The following is a 19512-nucleotide window of genomic DNA, read 5'->3' on the forward strand; positions in this document are numbered from 1 at the left end:
ATCCGTCCGATAGCCAGGAGTCTCCCCTCCACTCCCCGTTTTAGTACTCCGCTAGGGGATCCAGAGGAGTAATAATCAGAAGCAGTTTCCCCCAGCATAGAAATCACAAAGCGGTATTCAGGATAAATCGCTGCTTGCCAGCAAACTCAGTGCATCAAACACTTTTGACAGATCATGTTCCCCCTGCAACTCAAGTTTTTCTGCAACAACTTAATGACAATATTTATACACACTTAGATAAAAACTCAGGCATTTTACAGACTTCACTCATATACTCCTCGCTATAAGGAATAACATTTGCTCATTATCTCAACAGATAACAAACGAGACCTGCGAGGGGAGCACTCATTTTCACACTCCCGCTCTGATATCTAGGACTAGGTCTGCACTAAAGTTTTGCCAGCAGAGCTCTTTGCAGCCAGGAGCATGGACAAAAAAGGCACTCTCCAGCCAGCTGTGACGGCAAAAGGCTCTCGTGTAGATGCAGCACTGCCAACAGCAGAGTGCTCCTGTCAGCTCGTGTTATGCAGAGAGGTGCAACAGGGATGGTGGGAGAATTCCTGCTGTCAGTGCATTTCCGCTAGGGGACTCTGCTGTATTCTCCGGCACAAATTCTTCTAGCAGAGACCAGCCCAAGGACAAGCAAAGGCATTTTCAATGGGCAAATTCTTAAAGTCGCAATAAAACACCATAGTCCTTTATTAAAAAAAAAAGAAAAAAAATCTTCAATTTGAAATGGAAGCCTCACAGAGTAAAGTTTGGGGAGAACACTGTAGATTCAGCTTACATACCCAGTACTGAAATAACTGATGGAGGTACTGCGTTCCTGTTAGTCTCGTGTGCCTGCTGTCATTAACAGTCAGAATTATTCTTGTGCATGAACATTTACCCACACTCCTCTTCAAGTGGTTAGGTCCACAGCAGTAAAATGCACTTAAAAATGGTTTGGCACTGCAGGCCCAGATCAAAGGGTGCACAGAAACACTAAACACCTTTGAAGATCTGGGCCTGTGTCAATATAAGTTCACATTCCTGTACTCAGCAAAAGATGCATTCATAGTTGGTTGCCTCCTTCTTAGGCATGTAATTCAGTGAGGAGGTTTACTGACTGCAACTTCCACAGTTGCCAACATCAAGCCTTTGACTCATATCCAAGTTGCTCCCTTTACCCTCTGCAAGCAGACTGAAGTTTTCCCTAAAATATGTGCACTTTCTGAATAACTGTTTTCAATTGGTTTATGTAATTTTTGACCAGTGTGTGTCTGAAATGGTTTTAAAAAGTATGAAATGTCAAGCTGCAGATTTAATAACCACTTTCCTCACTGGTATTAATTTACTATTGCTAGCACAGCCCTTAAGTTTGCCAGTTTGCATGGGACAGACCAAAACAGCTGCACGCATTATAATTCTTCACTCTCTGATCAGGCAGCGTCTCATCACTGGGCTCCCAAAGGATTCCAGTGAGTTGAAAGAAGTTCAAGCCTACACACTTTAAAGATTGCAATAAATCTGTGGAATTATCATATTTTGACCTGTAGCCAACTTACTATACAAGTATTGTCAAAGTATAGTATTAAAGCATATTACACTGTCTTTAAGGAGGAATGTGGTCTTCCCCAGAAGTTTGGCAGTTACATGAGTTTGAACTGTATGATTTCCACTATTTTATGCTGAACACTAATTATTTTGTAATGCTAAACATCTTACTATTTCAGGAAAAAACAAAGTCAATAGGGAAGAAAGTAAAGACACACTTAACTTTTTAAATCTCCCTTTTAAAGCCTCCTTTTTGAGGCAGAAGGCTAGTAAAGAGGGCTACAATATTGACTTTAAAAAAAAGCAGGGGAAGACCCAAAGAGCCAAGGAAGATTTACTATAATGTAATAGGACCACGTGAAATTGCAAATTAACTTATGTTGCTTACATGTTTCATCATGTGTGATGAAAAAAATAGAAAAAAAATCTATAGAAACAGAACAATCCCTGAACAGCAAGTTTTTCATTGTCAGGCAGGAATATACTTATTAGCTTACTGTCTTTTTTTAGTGTTAGGCTATACAGAGACTTTATCTGGCAAGACAGATCGACTTCTTTCAGGTAGACCTACATGCTCATCACATGGTGAATCTACTAACCAGGAGGGGAAAAGAAAAGGTTCTATTATGCAGGAAAGCCACCATTCAAAACTATGCTTTTGACACACATGAATGTAGTAGGTGACAGGCTTATAGCAAGACACGTGCATATAAGACAATACCAAGCAAGTGCATTTTTAGTTGGCACAGACCCTGTACACTTTGGAGTCTTTGGTAGCTAAGGGAGTTGGACAACAGAAACACCGGAGTAAATTATGTCCCTCTACATGGATAGGCACTGCAGCAGAATGTCTATCAACTCATATGGGATAAGGCCCCCCCCCCTCCCCCCGATAAAGAACATGGAAAACTTTGTTCGAATTAAAGGAAATAAGTTTCACTTTTTCTTTGAAATATGCACCAGTTAAAATTCATACCGATTATTCCAAAAAAGTGAAAGACAACCCAACAGAGGAAGCAGGATGTGATTAACTGCATGCAAGATAGCTGAAGTAGAAATTAAGAATATGAAAAAGGGGAAGACTTCAGCAGATTTGAGAGCTAAGCGGGAGTGGAATCATGAAGTGTCTTAGGTACTTCCTTGTGCAGTTCTTTATAAATCAGAAAAAAAATGCCTCAAAGAATTTTTGTTAAGGCACTTTTAAATAAAGAAGATATTTATTTATCCCAGTTTAAAGGGCAACACATACCAAGAAGTATTGAGGAAAGATTATTAGAAGTATGCACAAGATTGCTGAAATTTGGAAAAGTCAGTATAGTTTCATGTTAAAGTAAAGAGTTTTGATATTTTCTTCACTGCCTTCAAGACTGATGTGGCACTCTGGTGACAGAGGAATAGTCAGTTCCCTCTCCCATAGTTTCCTAGGCAAAATTATTCTGACAAATGCCTTGGAAACCTACTCTCTGGTAACAGATTTGAGTTTTCCTTGGAGAGCTATTTCACAAGCCTTGCAACTCCAGAACCTAAAAGTAAAACTTTCCAATGGCACTTTTTTCCTTTGCTGCCCATCATTGACAGAAAACCCTGAATCAGAAAATGTGTATTTCATTATTTTTAGCCATAGAAGGTTCCAGTTGTATTTTCGTACTACGAAGCTACCCTCTGAAAAGGCAAGTATCATAAAGCACTTATTGTTACAGAGGTGACTGGTTTGACTTCATTTAAGTAAATAGTCAAATGCAGGTAACACTGCTAAAGGGTAGTATCTCCAGTCACATCAAAGTTTACAAGCATGAAAAACTGCAAAAGATGAAATGACAGAGGAACTATGTTAGAACATCAAAAAGGTTTCAAATAACTTCAGAATTCCAGGAATGTCCTGTCCTGAGCACAGAAATCACTTACAAACTTTAAACAGTTACAGAAAACTCCATTTTCCCCAGGATCCTGAAGAAACTCACATCTAGCAAATGTGGAAAAAGTTGCTGTCCTCAACAGCAGGATATCACACTGCTGAAAATTATTACTGCATTGCAAGGGTAAAGATACAGAGAATCATATTGTAACATCTATATTTCAAAAATGTCAAGAGGATGCAGCAGTCCCTTGTATCAGTACATCAGCATAGTCATTAGCATCTACTGAAGATTCTACAGTAGAAAATTGCAAAGTAACAACAAACTGAGCTCAAAGCATCCCTGGTAGAACCAGGGGAAAAACTGGAAGAACTGGGGAAAGGGTGGCCACAGCCATAAGATTATCTTCTAATGGCTTCTATGGCTTCTAATCTAATCTTAATCTAAATTCTAATAATACAAAAGCCACAAGTCTGTCACAATCCACACCTGAGCAGACTCAGTCTCCTGGTGTCACTATTCCTATGGCAATTAGTGATTCCACACAGAAAAGTAAATGTGTTCTGAGGAAAGGAGCTATTCAGAATAAATAGCAAGTGTTTAAATTTCAGCATTACTACTTGTGAATGCAGAGTAAGAAAGACTTAGCTGTCTCAAAAAAGAATATATATCTATATGTACTTCCTTGCCTTATAGTTAAGTTCTGCAACTTCAAGATAGTCTAGCATACTACTATAAATCAGTTATTTCCAGAGCAGGTTATCTGATCTTACAAAATTTGCCGTATTTGAGACTGGTAACAGACTGATCTGTAACTAAAACACAGTTCAGTATTTTTGCTGTTCAAGACCTAACATCTACAACTCCTCAAGACTTCTTTTGTGATATCAGCACATGTCTATTCCATAAGCACACAGAATCTTTGAGCAGGAAGTTTAGTCCTTATAAATACACAAAGCTTTACTGTGATCCTAGAATTTGTCAACTACAGCTACAGTCTTAACATGCAGATTGCCTTTAAAAATCAACTATTACTTACAAGTTTGCCACAAGTTTTCAACCATTAAAGACTACTAACTCCTGTGCAGTCAAACCAACATGGCTTTGATGGTAGGCTATACTGCATTCTAACTTCAAGATACAAACTAAAATATATTTCAACTTATATTAGTAAAAAGCTGTTGCTGACTCTGCATAGTAACATACGACCGTTTGCTACTGCCAGTTGGAACTGGAGTTGGGTGCTGAAAGAAGACCGCCAGTCTGCCCAATTAAGGTCTAACCCATAATGCCCCATACTGGCAAGGCACTCGATTAGCTTCACAACCTCAAAATAAAAGTTATGCCTGAAAAAATGCATGTTAAATTAGCTTTTATGACTACCAAGTACTTAGTCTTGCAATGTTCTTTCAGCACAAACATGGCACTGAAAGCAGCAAAGCAGAAACCTGAAATCTAGAAAGAACTGGACACCACAACCAGGCTGTTTCCGTTAGGTAAAAACATCATTAACAGACCACCTGCACAGACTCTTTTCTTTAATTTCTCAGAAAAGGAAACACCTGTGGTGACAAGCCAGCAAAGATGACACAAAATTTAAGTTGCAGTTGAATTCTCTTTCTCAATTAAGAATGTTACTGAGAACAGATGTACATACCCTTAGCATAACTGCTCTGAGTGGTATAGCAGTAGCATATGCAGCTGGAGGGGGATCATTTTGTTTCATTATCATCAATATTTAACTTGTAAAAATGCAATGGATCTCTTGGCAGAGTAAGAACTCACATCAGTGCAGTTGCACCATGGCATCAAAAATAAAGTTAATTCACATCCAAAGGACAAATTCTTAACCCATGAATGAGTTAGAGCCATCTAATTCTCATATTAAGGCAAGTACCCCATGCTTCTGCCACAGTTTTATCTTCTTTTCTTTCATCTAGCAAACTGGCTTCACATTATTTCTTTGATGAAAGTGAAGCCAACTTAAGCTGAAAGTTTAAGCAAGTTTACGGAATGCCCAAACTCTTGTTTCTAGTCAGCACAGTGCTCCACAGCAACCTGCTCCCCACTTTTAAAATTGCTATCAAGCTGTCAGTGTCAGGAAATGAAGTTCAATCAATAGGATACGTCAGCACTACCAAAACGTACACCAGATGTTCATTCATTTCTTTGTAAGAGGCAGTTAGTCAAATAATGTCTGGACAGAATGAAGGATAACACTGCTTTGTTCATTCCCTGCGTATACATTCCATATTCAAACGTAAGGTTTTAACCAGAACTAATACTGAATTGTAAGTACACAATACTTAACAACTGATGCAAATTTATCTTAGATAAGCCAAAGAGTTTACAGGCCCAAGTTCAGATAAAAGAAGTCAAAAGAAAGCAATTTTAATCATAATGAAAGAAGGCATATAAAAGCAAAACAAGAACAGGTAATAACTAAAAGCTTTAAGCAGATATACAAGACTAGTTCTCACAGTGGTAGTAGTGTAAATAGTAAAACTTTGTAAAAGAAAATTTGCCTTAAATACACTTTTTTTCATGCATTTGTTTAAATTAGGAGAGGAGTTTAAGTCTCAACTCACTGTTTATTCACCTCCTCCCTCCTTAAGGAGGGCTATCAGTTTACATGATAGTTTCAACTGGCGGAAAAAAAAAATCAAGAGATTATAGACAAACATACCAGCATTGTTGTCTTTGTAGTTCAATATTTTTCCATCAGATCGTAATCCTGGAGGGGCTCATTTTCAGATCCCCATTTTTTCATGCAGGTCTTCTACCTCCCTGTGGCAATAACATTTTTAGAATTAAAACAGACTTGCACCACAGGGAGGATTTCTGATGGAACACAAAATTCAAAAATGTGGTGACAGTTCACAAGTCAAATGATAGCTCAACTTCTCTAAAACAGTAGTTTTGTTTCCTCTTCCTTGATCTTAATGTTGTGAAAAAAAATTCCCAAACCTGTACTTGCTGTTTTGATGATTAATAAGAAATAGGGGAAAAATACTATTGACATGGAAGTAAGATTCACTGAAGCAATGAAAGCAGGGTATATACTGTCAACGCAATTTTTGGTATACTTCTCAGAGGAACTAAGTTTACTGTATTCATAACAACATTTAGCTGTCTAGTGTGCAACAACACATAGCACTGCTTTTGAATATTTACCAGGTATGAAATAACAGAGAAGAAAAGTAGCACTGTTGCAGCAGCTTAAAATCAGCATGAAGGAAGTTCAGAAAGTACTAATCAATTTTAATGATGTAGCTCCAGATAACTTGTGACATTTTTTAAATAACATTATTCTACTTCTTAAATACTCATCTCTTGCCTTGTGTGACTAAAAGACTAGGCATCACCTAGGTGAAAGACCAGCAGATCACAAGCGTACCTTCAGCACCACAAGAATGATAAATCCTAAGACTGGCTTAGCCAACATATGCACCAATATTAAGGACTGTGTGTCATGATAGGCAAACAGAACTATACAAACTGTTAATTTCAGTGGTTGCTTCTATAAAGGCAGCAGATTCTGCTGTTATGTGAGCTACAAAGGTTTTGCTGAATAAAGCCTAAAAATGGAGGGCTAACTACTTTGAGAACAGATTACTCTGGAAGTGGAAGCTGACAAAATTTGGATATCACAAACCAGTTAGGGGGGTGAATTATTTACAGTATAAACAATCAGTGTTGCAGTAAAATTTTAAGAAAGTAACTCAGTCCCTCAGTAGCCTGAAAGTATCACTTGTAAGAATATCATACAGATAGGAAAATAAGTGTAAACACTATTTCAATCTAACACTTTGCCTGTAGAAGATTATGAGAGGCACTATTTGCTTCCACCAAAAACATCCTATGGACACCTGAAAGGATCAAATTCTTACATTTCATTTTTCCTAGGAAACTCCTTTGTAAAGATTTTTTTCTACTGCAAGTATACGGGCAGCTTTTTTTGAAATGGAATGAAAAACTGTAACTTAATCTGTTAAGACTTTCTTGTTTGTTGAAAAAGAATCTCTGGTTTTACTTTTATAGTTAATAAATAAATTATAATCAATAATCCCCAATTAATGAATCAAGATAGATTAGTGGGAAACAGGCTAGAAGGATTCTGGTAAGTAAAAAAATATACTCTATTAGAAGTAACTAAAAATTCTATCACTATTTATAGATATGTTTATTTATAATGATTACATAGCATATTTCATTTGAATCATGATTTCAAAAACATGAGAAGTTTTTAAATATAAATGCTGTTTTAGTACAAAACTACATCATAGGCCCACATTCTGCCCTTGGATCTGCCCTGACAGTCCTTGCAATGCACACAGACTCAAATCCAACCACAGAATAGCAAACTACAAATAGAACCATTCAATGCACAGTACAAATCAGCTCTTCAATGTCATAAGTAAATTTTTACCGGATCAGTTGGCCCAGTATGGAATCTGCATCTACAAAAGGTATTAATTCTCCTCCTCCTTGGTGTAAGAGCTATATATTTACCAAGTAACACAAAAAATTTTATTCTGACACTTCTGAAGTACAAGCCAGTTCAGAGAGACCAGTATAACAACAGAATTTCTAACATACACAGGAATCAGTTTGTTGTATGTATCTAAAATAGGATGCTGCTAGTATAATTAAGGCATGTACTTCTTAAAGTGAGCACCTTAAATGATCACCTTAAAATAAGCTTCTTAAAAGACTCTTTAAATGAGCATTTTTATAGAGCATTTCCTTCAAAAATAACTTAGCGCACTTGTTTCTCTTTTAGTCTGCTTTCTGATTAGCATTTACTATGGTTTCTTTCACTGCCTCTACAATACCAAATTGCTTCCTACTTAGAGCCCAGTATCTTTTCTTTTTAATTACAAAAATAAAAAACAAAAGATACACTTAGATTCACACTTCCAAAGCTCACTGCTAATAGCAGCACACCACCGAAGTTAATGCTTCCTGGGGCCTTTATACTCCCTCTCCACCAGTTTTACCTCTCTGTAGGAGCAATTAATTCAGAAAGACTCTTGGTAGTACGAGAACTTCTTGGTCAAAACAAAAGCTCCCTAAAGACTGCCTCTGTCAGAGCAGTCTAACCCAAGCACATCTTTTACCTATAGCAGTTACAGAATCTGTGTAGAACCATCATTCAACAGTAGTGTAAAATTACAGCATGAAAACTGCACTGAATTAATAGCATACGTACTACACTCTCATCTTTTAATTGTTATTTGTATAGGAAAAGATGTTCAATGGGAGATTGCATCTTTCCCCACAGACCTTCTGGAAACATAAATGGAACCAATGTTCAATAATGGTTTCTAAAAGTCTTCATTAGAGTAGATTCCTCATCTACATTCCTGTAATTTGACTTTTGAGTACAGATCATCTTTCATTGAAGTTTTTATATCAAAACTATTAAAACAAAGTTTTAAACATAATAAAATGTTACTACACTAAATTTTTAAGAACATAAAGTGAATGTTATCACAAAATTTTTAGGAAACTATCTACAGTCAAGACATCTCTTAACACGCCCTGCCCCAAAATCACAATACTAAGTATATCTTATAAACCGGCTTATAATTTTTACGAGTATTTTCAAGTATCAAGACTTGTAAACAGTCATGTTTCTTTCTCTGAGCAATAGCTTAAAAAAGAAAGCAAAAATTCCTATAAACCTACAGGTTTCTAATTGTCGTTTCTACTAAGTTACTGTGGCCAAAAGTGACACCTTAAAAAATATGGAGTTCATTTGCATTAGCTCTTTATCCCAAGACAGCTGTTCTGTTAGTCATTAAACTATCAAAATTTTACTCATAAGAAACAATATATTTGATGTTTAAGAACTGACACCTTTCAAAGCAACAGTCTTCAAAGCACAAGCACTATAGCTTTCAAACAAAGTTGAATTCATAAAACTCAATTTCTTGGAAAGAATACCCTCACCTCTCACTTACCTTAAAAGTTTTACTACCATAATTACAAAAAAGGCAAAATACACATTTCATATTTTTTCTTTGTATGACTTCTGTTGAACTCACAGTTAGCTTACTTAATTCAAAACACATTTGAGTAAACTGGAATTGCAAGTGTTCTCCAAAAATCTGAACTATTGGTTTGTGTACACCTTACACAGTTGATGCACATGATTTTTCATGAAGTGACCAAGGGGATTAAAATTCAGATTCATTACAATAGATGAACAATTGCACCCACTGTTTCGGAAGAAACTTGAACTTAAACCCACCTAATCTTATGGGAACACAGACCAGATATTTACTGTGCTACAAAACTGAACAGTTGAGAGAAGAGAACAGTCTGTCGGACTTTTTTGCCTGCTTGACATCATGAATTTGAATTCCTATGATGGATTAGGCAGCCCTGGGATACAAACGTAAGCGATCCCTGTTCTAGTCAAGTGGTCTCACCACTTTACTAGCGAGTTCCCAAGAGAACCTGCCCTCCCTTTGGCTGCAGGTCTACATATTCCCGGTCTCAGCACTCAGCTCAGTCCTTTGCTGAGCCGTATCAGCACAATAACCCAGTAGAAAGTTAACCCAACAAAATTACTGGACAGCTGAGGGTTTCTCTGGCTTCTCGCCCTCAAAATTAGCATATTGAAATGGTTAAAAAAAAAGTACAACAAGCATGAGAAGTAGTACAAGAGAGCAGGCAGGAGGGACAACAGGAATGGCAGCACAGCAGCAGCAGCCTGGCAGTCAGATGTCATCTGGGCCCTTTGGGCCCCATGGGAGCAAAGTTTTTGCTCCTTAAAGACAATTTAAACAGACTTTGGTCTTCACCAGAAAGTTCAAAATTCACAATCATATAATTTGGAGAGAAGTGATCAGAAAGATACACGCTTATTTCTAACTGGGTCAGCTGCTTCAACACCTAAGTTCTATGCCTTTCTGCCACATTTCATTTGTAAGTTGTGATTTTACCACACAGCTGAGTTGATTTCATCCCTTTCGGCTTTATGCCCATAAAAGGATAGTCCAACTCCATTCCTCAGCCACAAAGGCCTGCCACTAAATCAGCAATAAAACCTCTCTTAGACCAAAAAGGCAAGAGCAAGGGATAGTATGCTTATGGGGAGGGGAGGAGGAAAGAGTTGGAAGACAGGGTAAGTAGAACAGCACAGTCCATACTGCCAGCTGCCCCACAGTTATTTGGCTCAGACACGTAAAACGAAACTCTAACCAGCTTCCTGGCTCATCTAATTTTTAAAAACTCCATGTTTAGATGTGTAGTTAACCCCCTGCATATACAGGAGCAAGCACATAAATGAATATCCCCCTGCTCATGAGGGCACACAGGTGTTGCAATGCAGCACCCTAAACCTAAGGCAACATTTTTCCCTACCAGGGCCCCAACCCTGTTGCCACCAAAGCTAAGAAAAGTTAACTTTAATGGGAACAGACGTGATCCCAGGTCAGGATCTCTACCTTGTGGGTAAACATAAAGTCACGTTCCTCAGGGAGTTCTAAGAGTAAGCAGTGCAGAAACTCTCATGGAAAAAACATTAAAGTAAGTCTACCTGTTTCCAGAGTTTCAGTCTCAATTTCTTGTTCCTCTGCTACATCTTGCATCAGGTAAGTCTCATCATCATAAACCAGGACCTGAGCAGCGTAACCCTGTTCTAGTCTGGCACTAGGAACCGGCTCCACAATCACTGCTGGGAATTCAGAGACTGGCTCATTTTCCTATAGAAAGAAAAAAAGCTCTAAGTATTGCACTGTTGAAATCTAAATCAATCTTTCCTTCTATTTTCTTATGTATTTTATGGATTAATAATAATAATTTAGAATATTTATAAACAAAATTTTCTTCTCCTAAAGCAAGAGTTTAAAAAAAAAAAAAAGATATCTTATCACCTACCAAAAGGACTTTCCTGAATCCCAAAGATATTTTTCTGGCTTTAAACACTCAATTTAAAGCATCAGACAGTTTTAAGGTATTGGAAAGAACAAACCTTCCAGTTAAGGCATTCAGCTATGTAAAGTATTTTTCTCCCTCTACTCTATGAAATGTAACCAACATAATGTAGGCAATGTACCTACATCTGACTTGTATCTTACGAACACTCATGTTTTGGATTAAGTACATAAGCCATCACAAAAGAAATAGCTACTTCAAAGCCCATATGTCTATCTCTACTTATTTAAAGATCAAAATTTTTGTATCAGCATATTTAATCTGTTAAAGTGTTGCAAAAGTAGAACCCTGCCAGATTCAATTCACTACAAGCTACAGGATAGTAGTATTTTTCTTTGTTAATAACACAAAATATGAACATTTAAGTAGCACTTTGAAAAAGGCCCTTCTATGGTTTTGCTCATCTCGTGCTACCTCAAGACACATTTGAGGGCTTTACTTTAAAGACATACTTGATACAGAATTTAGTTTTGTAAACCCAGTCTACAGACGCAGACTGCAGACTTTAAAACCTACTACTTCCACCTCCCTGTAATAATAAAGATTTTACTAAAAAAAACTTGATAAACGGGCTACTCTTTTCCTCCCCACACAACAGTCTCTAGCCCATTTTACACAGTAGGTTTAAAGTGATCTTTTTCTTTCAAATTAAGAAAAAAGCTATTAAGTTTATTGATAAATAAACTCTATTTATTTTTCTAACCTCCTGACTTTTTATTCCATTGTTGTCGAACTCCAAGCCAGAGCCGCCAGTGTCAACCATTGCTGATGTCATGGTGCATTCCCTGAAGAGGCTTTGAGAGCTGTTATCTATCCCAAAGACAGTAATGGGGATGGCCTGAAGTTAAAGGCTCAAATTCACAATCCGCTTCTCTTAAACAGCTAGGCAGAGGTGGCTGAAACACAAAATAATTTTAAGTTATTTACATAGTTTACACCCAAAAGTCTTTCAGCTTTTAAGAATGCTGTTTTGTGCTACATCTTCTGTATCAAAAGAGGGCATCAGTGAGCACCACAGATGTGACAGAATGTGCCCACTTTCCTAAGTTAACAATAAATACTGCCATAAACGGCAAATCTCACCTCAGCCTTTAATACTAAGATAATAAAATTCCATTATGGTTCTTTGCAATTTGTTAAATTTCATACATTATTTTAAAAAACACACAATACATTCAGATAGTTTCCATTGTCCAAGAACATGAGTATCTCACTGAAGTCAAATACCAATTCACCTCTCATATAAATATTTGAGGGGGGGTTTTTTTGAGTCAATTTTTTCCTACTAAGAGGTTTTTTTTTTTTTAATTACTCTTCTCTTTATTCCACCAGTTTCATAATATAAAGCTTTCACATATACTGCCTAAGCAATGCATATATAATAACATACATCTCACAAACACACAGCTTCTTATCTACAGCCTTCTTGGAAATAAAAAGCATCATAGCAGTCTCAACCTTTTTTCTATAGAGAAAACAAGTCCAAAAAAAGTAGCTACACATCACACTGCTTTAAGCTAGGTATACCATGAATTCATTGAGCTTATAAAGATACATAACCTCCATTTTTGTGAATTTTTTCAAACTAGATTTACCAGCAGAGTTTTGTTTCTAAACAACTATTTTATGTATACCATATAAATATTATTGTCCATATCCTGTCTTTCCAAGGGACAAATAATCTGTGCTCATAAACCCTGGGTTGTCAGGAGTGGTTTACTACTTCAAGATGCAAAGTTTGGCTTCTTAGTAGTACAAGAGAAAGCACATAGTCCACATGAGACATAAGAACCTAATCTGATACCGATTACTCTTTCAAGTAACTCCACTGAGATCAATGCATTGTAACAGAAGTCAGAATTCAACACAATACTTTTTAATAAAACCCATCCGTTGAGAAAGCTAGCACAATCAGATCTGCAGGAAAATGAAGCAGTACAATATGTTCTAGATTTTGCTGTAGGCAAAGGGATCTTCCAACACACACACAAAAGAAAAAGAACTTTATAATTAACACCCAACTAGTAAACTAAATAAATCTGCTTTTCAACAGTGGGCAGCCAGCTTAAATTAAATCAATCTCGCATAGGGATAAGCTAGTTCAGACTTACGCAGAGTCCCGTTAACAGCAACAGGGTTTCCTCTAGACATGGAAATCTTCATAGCCAAAATAGCTTAGATACACTAATAAATCTTACTAACACTGTTCTCAAAATCAGGTGTCAACTCCAAAGCAACAAAGTCAACAGAACTATACTACATAAGAACTGTTTACAAAGTTTCATGTCTCAAGGTATTGAGGTGCCCTCAGCACTGTGTGTGTGTGTGCACACACATATGCAGGATGTGTTCAGAAAAGTGTCATTTGTGTTGCCATACTAATTTAGTGCAAAATGTCAGTAGCCATATCATGGCAGGTTACTCTCAAGAGGAAGAAGAAAAAAAAAGAAAAAAAAACAGACAAAACCACACAAACACCACAGAACAAGATGTCCACATTTTTCAGCTTGCACGGAGAAAACAGAATAAATTTTCATAGCAACTTTCTATGCAACTGATCCTAATGTCTTTGGAATAAAAATAAAGAACAGGAGATCACCTTTAAATCACTGTTACAATAACAGCAGAACTAAGCACAAAATATATCTAATAGAAAGGAAAACATACATAATTAAGAAAAAAATTCAAATTTTCACTTAGGTAGGCAGTCAACTTGTGATGAAAAAGAAAACTTGATTCATGTCTCAAAATGTTTCACTTGCAATGCTGCTAAAAATCCCAACACAATATGACTTTTTTTCTTCCATGATTTCATTACACAGTTAGCAGTAAATTTTGATAATCAGTCTTTTCCTTGATAAAAAGAAAGCCCAGACCACCTCCCCTCTCTATCAAGATTCAAACTGGAAATTCTCCAACAAGCATCCTTGGAGCCATATACACCTGTGCCCCTCCAGGCTTTTAGCATAAGAAGCCTATTACCTGGCAGTCGATTCCTACATTATTTCAAAAGTCATAAAAATTCAGAAACACGTGAAGTGGAAAAATGGCTGTATAGGAATACACTAAACCAATCAACCGGGTTGGGGGGGAGAATCACATTTACTAGAATCAGACTTTTCTCCTCTTCCATATCCATCCACATTAAAAATGCCCCCATACAGTCATAACCCAAAAGTGGAGTCTACAGGATGGAAATTGTATTTTAATTTGGGAAGACAACCTTCAATCAATTTAAAGCATTTTTTCTGAGACTCAGATCTGCATCTATGCAAGAACATACAGTGCTTCAGGTAGCACCTCAGCATAGCTTAAGAATACCACAAACCTAATTTGGTTCTTAAGCAGTATATTAATACAAACAATCATACAACAGAGCATGCATACTGTATATTCTGAATGTACTACAATTCCTCACAGGTGGCTAAACAGCTGCCAAGTTATAACAACCGAAAACACTTAACTTGGTGTAGTAAATTAGAATATGTTAAAAAAATGCCTATGCTACAAGAAGTTTAGATTACTCCCATACCAATTTATCTCTACATGAATTATCAAGTCCCTATAGAAGTGAAGTTAGGACAACACAGAAATATAAATGCTGTTAGATAATCCTCATTTTCCAGTTCCAACAAAAATTCATGAGTATGACCCTTACAGGAAAAAAATATACAGGAGAATCAGTAAGACACTAAATCTTGGGATTCATTAAAGGAATGATATCTTTAGTATCTTTAGACTTGATGGCACAGAACAGTCCAGGCAAGGAACAAATAAAAGACCCTTTACACAGCAGGATCTGAACTTCATACTAACAGTCCTGCCATTCGGCAACCTTTCCAAAAACCTGACAGGGTAAGAAAAAAAAATAAATAAATAAATATTTTTTTAAAAAAACAAACAAACCAAAAAAAAGACAAGTCCACCTGCTAGCAAGTGGGAAGTTAAGAGTTCCAGTCAGGCTGACCAATAGTTCATTCTGGTTTAGCAGTTCTAAAGTTAAAACAAAACCAAACAAAAAACAAGACTACCCACACACCTCAGAGTATGTTAGATTCTCACAGATGCATCCCTTTGTGAATGAACAAGCTAAGTTTTTGCCCTCTTCCCTGTCATTAAGCAGTATGTCCTTGCAGAAGGCTTTTCATTTCTCCCTTGAGTTTCAGTAGAATACTGAATCTATTCCCCTCCTTCTCCTCTTTCCCCTAGCAATTCACAAACTAATCTGACTTCTGTAAAAGGGAAAGACTGCCTAGCTACTTTCAAAGATCAGTTCCAAGATTTACATTTCTCAAGGCTAAATGAGACAAACAGGCCAGAAAACAGCTACTCAGATTTTCAAAATAAGAGAAGATTCAGGTGTGTAAGAAACCACATTCCCCCTCATGACACAATTAGTCAGCATAGAAGTTGGTTCAAGGTATGGCTATTTTTGAATTACAGCAGAACAGTTTAAAAAAAATCACAAACTTAATTACTCTCTAAACAGTATTCACATGAAAGCTAAATGTGGAATAATATCAGAGAAAAAAAGTTTAATGTTTCCAGAAAAAGACAAAATCGTTTTAGTATAGATCTGACATTCACTCTTGTTCTTCCTGGTCCTGGAAAATGCAAAGAGAAACTAGCTCTGAAACACTTAAAATAGCCTTTAGAGCAGGAATTTTTTTGAAGCATCATCCATTAATATTTATACATACATATCTTGTGGGAAAACAAAAGTCCTAAAATAAGTCTAGGTGCTCCCACCCTCAAAAAAACCCAAAACCAGAAATCAGAGTCTGGAAGCCATGTACTTTGACTGAACAGCAAGAAGTTTTGACTGCTTACTGCTCCAAAGACACAAAAAAATCTCAAGTCTTTGACAGTGTTTTCACTTGCCAAGAAAACGAGTTGCAGCATATAGGTCTTGAGGGGCTTCAGGTGAATAAACTAAACAGTTTATTCACATATTTAAGACTATATTTATGTGACATACATTATGTATCAAAGTATCTGCCCACAAGAAAACCAAACAGCCCTATTATATTTTCAACAATTACCAGAGAAGGTTTAAAAACACTGCAATTCACAACTGTGACCAATACACAGCGGTCACACAAAAAACAGAACCGTAAGTCAATCCCCTGTGCACAGTCACCTACCAAGTTCACAGAGCACCTAACAGGCAGCTCAACAGAATTAAAAAAATAATAATTCAAGAAACAGTCTGAAAAGGATGGAAGAGAGTGTAACGTTTAGTAGGCCAGACTCAAAGTTACTTAAGATTGGCATCAAAACAAAACTTTAAATATGTATCTGTAAGCAGTTTTAGTAGAGTTTTATATAAACTATAAACAAAAATCAAAGCTTGACAGGGATAAAGAAAAAAAGAAGAGAAAAAGAAAAATGCACATACATGTACCCACACACGAAAACAAGAACGCCCAGAACACTGGGCAGCAGCGCTCAGAGGCAGCTGCTCCCACAGCAGTCAGAAGAACTTAAGAGTACTTGGAACAATGTCCCCTTTTATATAGTTGGCATCTAAAACCCTGGGGATGGATTTATGTGGATACTTACATAAATGAAACTGCAAGAGCAGGACTGCAGCCGGCAGTAACATCCTATGCAACTTTTTTTAAAGTAGCCTTCCTTTGGTTTAATCACAAAGGTTAAAGAAGTCAGCTTAACACTGAAATTGGTCACACACACAGAAATACACCAGCCAAGATCACTGCAGAATCCCATTAACTGTAACAAGATTTCCTAAGGGTGCAAAGGTCCTCTTTCACAGGCAGCACCTGAAGTATACCAGTATGTATGTCACTATCACTCTGCTGTGTATGAACTACAGCATGCTCTGTAAAAAACAACTTCACACCCACAGAAAGTTCTTTCGTAAGACATTTTCCCCCAAAACGTTCCAGCTCTGGCTAACTGATTCACACTGGCATTTGCAGAAGCAATTTTCAATTACCTTTTTCACAAGTATGAAATTATTTTTGTGACACTCAGAACAAGTCTACAAACTAAAAGATTAAGTTAATGCAAGAACTGACTTGGAGCAAAAAGGTTTAAACTAGTAAATAGCCCAAGAATCACTGGGTCTGCTTGAAAAGGTGATATCAAGACAGTCTTTGTATCTCCAACTTCAGAAAAACAAGACAGATAATCCATGCAATTTATAACACTTCAAATTATACCAATACTAAATGTTATAGGGAAAGAAATCAAAGTCAGGAATGGTCAAGGCAAGTAGTCCTGGCCACAACATACTTTAGACACCAGCAGTTTCCCTATAACAAGACAATAATTCTACCACTGAATGCACAGGAATTATTACATCGGCTCAGATTAATGATGTATCCAATCCAGTAACTAGACACCAATACTAGCAGAAACCTCAGAAAAAACTGCAGGAACTCCTTCCACACATTTCATTAGATAACCCAAACATCAAAAGTTGGTTCTGAAACCTCAAGTAGCTGAAGCTGATGAACCCCAGAACACACAAGCTTATAATCACTTACAAACTATTAACTTTTACAAGAAGCTTCATGGCTTCAGTGACATTCTTCTGGATCTCCCCATATTTCACCCTATCAGTAGGCCCCTTCACAATGCTCTTTACATAAAGATTGCCTGAAATGTTGTCTTCCCTCTGAGGGGAGTCTCACAGGCACCGCCCTACTTCTTACCAGCACAGCTCTTTCCACCATGTCAATCGTTGGTCCTTAACATCCATTTCCACTCCCCCACAAGCCAGAGCTGGGAGCAATTATTCATCGTTTTACATAATAAAAGAGCCAGAGACAGATGAAATAAAATGGTGAGGATGCAGGTTTAACAACAAACAAAAGGAAGTAGCACACAATTTAACTACGTAACTCATTTCACAGAATGCTTTTGAGATTAAAAGCAAAAATTGGAAGATTTAAATTGGACAACTTAATGAAGCTAAAGCCCCTCAATGGCTTCAACGACTATTAAACACAAAGATGCATACACAGGCTGAAGTCTAAGGACCTTTTAAACCAGGTATTACTGAAATCTGAGATAGAAAGTATGCTAACAGAGATATTCAATATACACATCCCATTGCCCAAAAAGCAGTTCCCTGAAAGCAGCTGGCACTGTCCACTATCAGAGATGGAGCAAAGGAAGAGGATCTTGAATCAGACCCATTACACCCAGTTTTATAGTTTTACATTTAATTTAAGATCCTTGAAACGAAGTTAATTTTCGTGGTAGCAATTAGAGAGCCAGATCTTTCTCTTCTGTATTACTCAATATAATAAATGACTTCATTTCATCTCATCTCAAGCAATGATATGGGAGTTTTCAACTTATTTTTGTAAGAAGCATTTATATAAAGTGGTCCAAATTTGCTTTAAAATTTTACTGTTAGAATATTGTCTTTGAGTCTTGAGAATTCTCTAACGCTTATACTCTTATACCGTTGGGCTTACCTTCATTTCATGCTATTTGTCTCGACTAATTGGGAAGCTCTCAAAGTTTGATGCACATACACTATTCAGAAAGTGCCAGCTTTCTGACTGAACCGCAGTGAAGGAGAATACTCATCAGTACACACCGAATAAAGACAACTTTAAAGCACGGTGAGGCGCGACCTCAGCAGATATGAAAGCCTCCTCACAAACTGCTGTTTTTAAACCAACAGCGGGTAAGCTTTCACAGTCTTTGCTGAAGAGATGAAATGGTTAAAAAGGAGAGTCATAGGGAACCAGACAGTGACTAGCCATAAAGGAGGGGATATGCAGAGTGAAGAACTGAATTATCTAACTGAAAAAAAGAAAGGACGACGACACGAGATGGTATCCAACGAGGCAGCAGACACACACAAGCACCAGAATTAACGAAGTAGGATACTCCACAGCGGCAGCCGGATAGGATTAAAACACGCCAGACTTGCCAGCTATTCACCGCGGGCGCAGTCATTCCGGGCAGCGCAGCCACGGGGCACGCCGATAACGCCGCAGCACCGAGGCGGCCCCGGCCCCGGCCCCGGCCCCGGCCCCGGCCCCGGCCCCGCGGGGGCCGCCCGCCGCCGCCAGCGCCGCCCGGGCAGCGCGGCCGTGACAGCGCCGGGCTGCCATCTTCGCCCCGCGTAAACAAGGCGCTGCCCCGCGGCGCCCCGGCCCGGCCCCGGCAGGCCGCGGCGCCGTGTTTA

General features: G+C 37.7%; 1 protein-coding gene across 3 annotated transcripts in view; it reads right to left on the reverse strand.

Annotated features, from left to right (window-relative positions):
* Positions 1 to 19512, reverse strand: part of ELF2 (E74 like ETS transcription factor 2) — a 39204-nt gene that overhangs the window by 19411 nt on the left and 281 nt on the right. The window contains exons 2-3 of one of the 3 annotated variants that reach the window (XM_064510718.1): positions 12043 to 12235; positions 10942 to 11107 (exon numbers count right to left, since the gene is read on the reverse strand). The exons of 1 other annotated variant lie outside the window; for it this stretch is intronic. In XM_064510718.1, the coding sequence (XP_064366788.1) occupies positions 10942 to 11107; positions 12043 to 12114 (238 nt within the window). In that variant the 5' untranslated portion in view covers positions 12115 to 12235. Of the gene's footprint in view, positions 1 to 6078; positions 6180 to 10941; positions 11108 to 12042; positions 12236 to 19512 lie in introns of those variants that run through there. One more of the 3 variants, XM_026106146.2, reaches the window with a different exon arrangement.

The sequence above is a fragment of the Dromaius novaehollandiae genome, chromosome 4 (genome assembly GCF_036370855.1).
Source record: "Dromaius novaehollandiae isolate bDroNov1 chromosome 4, bDroNov1.hap1, whole genome shotgun sequence".
NCBI classification, from domain to species: domain Eukaryota; kingdom Metazoa; phylum Chordata; class Aves; order Casuariiformes; family Dromaiidae; genus Dromaius; species Dromaius novaehollandiae.